At 45.7% G+C, this 569-nt stretch overlaps 1 protein-coding gene across 1 annotated transcript; it reads left to right on the top strand.

The window, feature by feature from the left end:
- Positions 1–16: 16 nt before the first annotated feature.
- Positions 17–291, top strand: LOC106013769 (homeobox protein abdominal-B; the record flags this gene model as incomplete). Its single annotated transcript, XM_013090373.1, is given in 1 exon segment — positions 17–291. A coding segment is annotated over 1 exon segment (275 nt), but the record flags the coding sequence as incomplete, so codon positions are not given.
- Positions 292–569: the final 278 nt, after the last annotated feature.

Here is a 569-nt window from a genome sequence, read left to right as displayed (position 1 = left end):
AAGCTGAAGTAAAAATCACCCCCACCACACTCCACCCCCACCCACCGCGGGTCAGGACTTTTACGACTCCCCCAAAGCCTACGCCAACGAAGTCTACATGGACCACCGAGAGCTAAGTCGCTCGCGGGCTGGTGGGTCTGGTGGTGGTGGCGGTGGTGGGCCGGGAGCCTCCTCATGGGATCCCACGGGTTATCCTCCCCCCACCTCGTCGCAGCAGCAGCAGCAGATGGACAGAGGGAGGGACGAATACGCCAGTCTGCAGATGCCGCCCGGGGGATATGTGCGACCCAGGTGAGAGACGCTTAGCCACTCGTTTCTAAAAATAGACACACATGTCTACGAATAGAAGCATGAAAGAACTTTTTTTTTAAATAAAGAAGAATAGGAAAGAAATATTTTTGTTTTAAAAGAAAGAAAGAAACGAAAGAAAGAAAGCATTCTAAAAGAGAAAAAAAGAAAGAAGAAAATGTATTTCTGTTTAGAAAAAAAAGAAGAAGATATTTTTGTAGAGAGAAATAAGAAAGTCTAATTTGAAAAAGGAAAAAAAACCATGTCCTCACAGAAAGGAA

Source organism: Aplysia californica, unplaced genomic scaffold (assembly GCF_000002075.1).
Source record: "Aplysia californica isolate F4 #8 unplaced genomic scaffold, AplCal3.0 scaffold01244, whole genome shotgun sequence".
Taxonomy (NCBI): domain Eukaryota; kingdom Metazoa; phylum Mollusca; class Gastropoda; order Aplysiida; family Aplysiidae; genus Aplysia; species Aplysia californica.
Note: the sequence above shows the minus strand (reverse complement) of the source record. Positions and strands in the feature narration are given on the sequence as shown.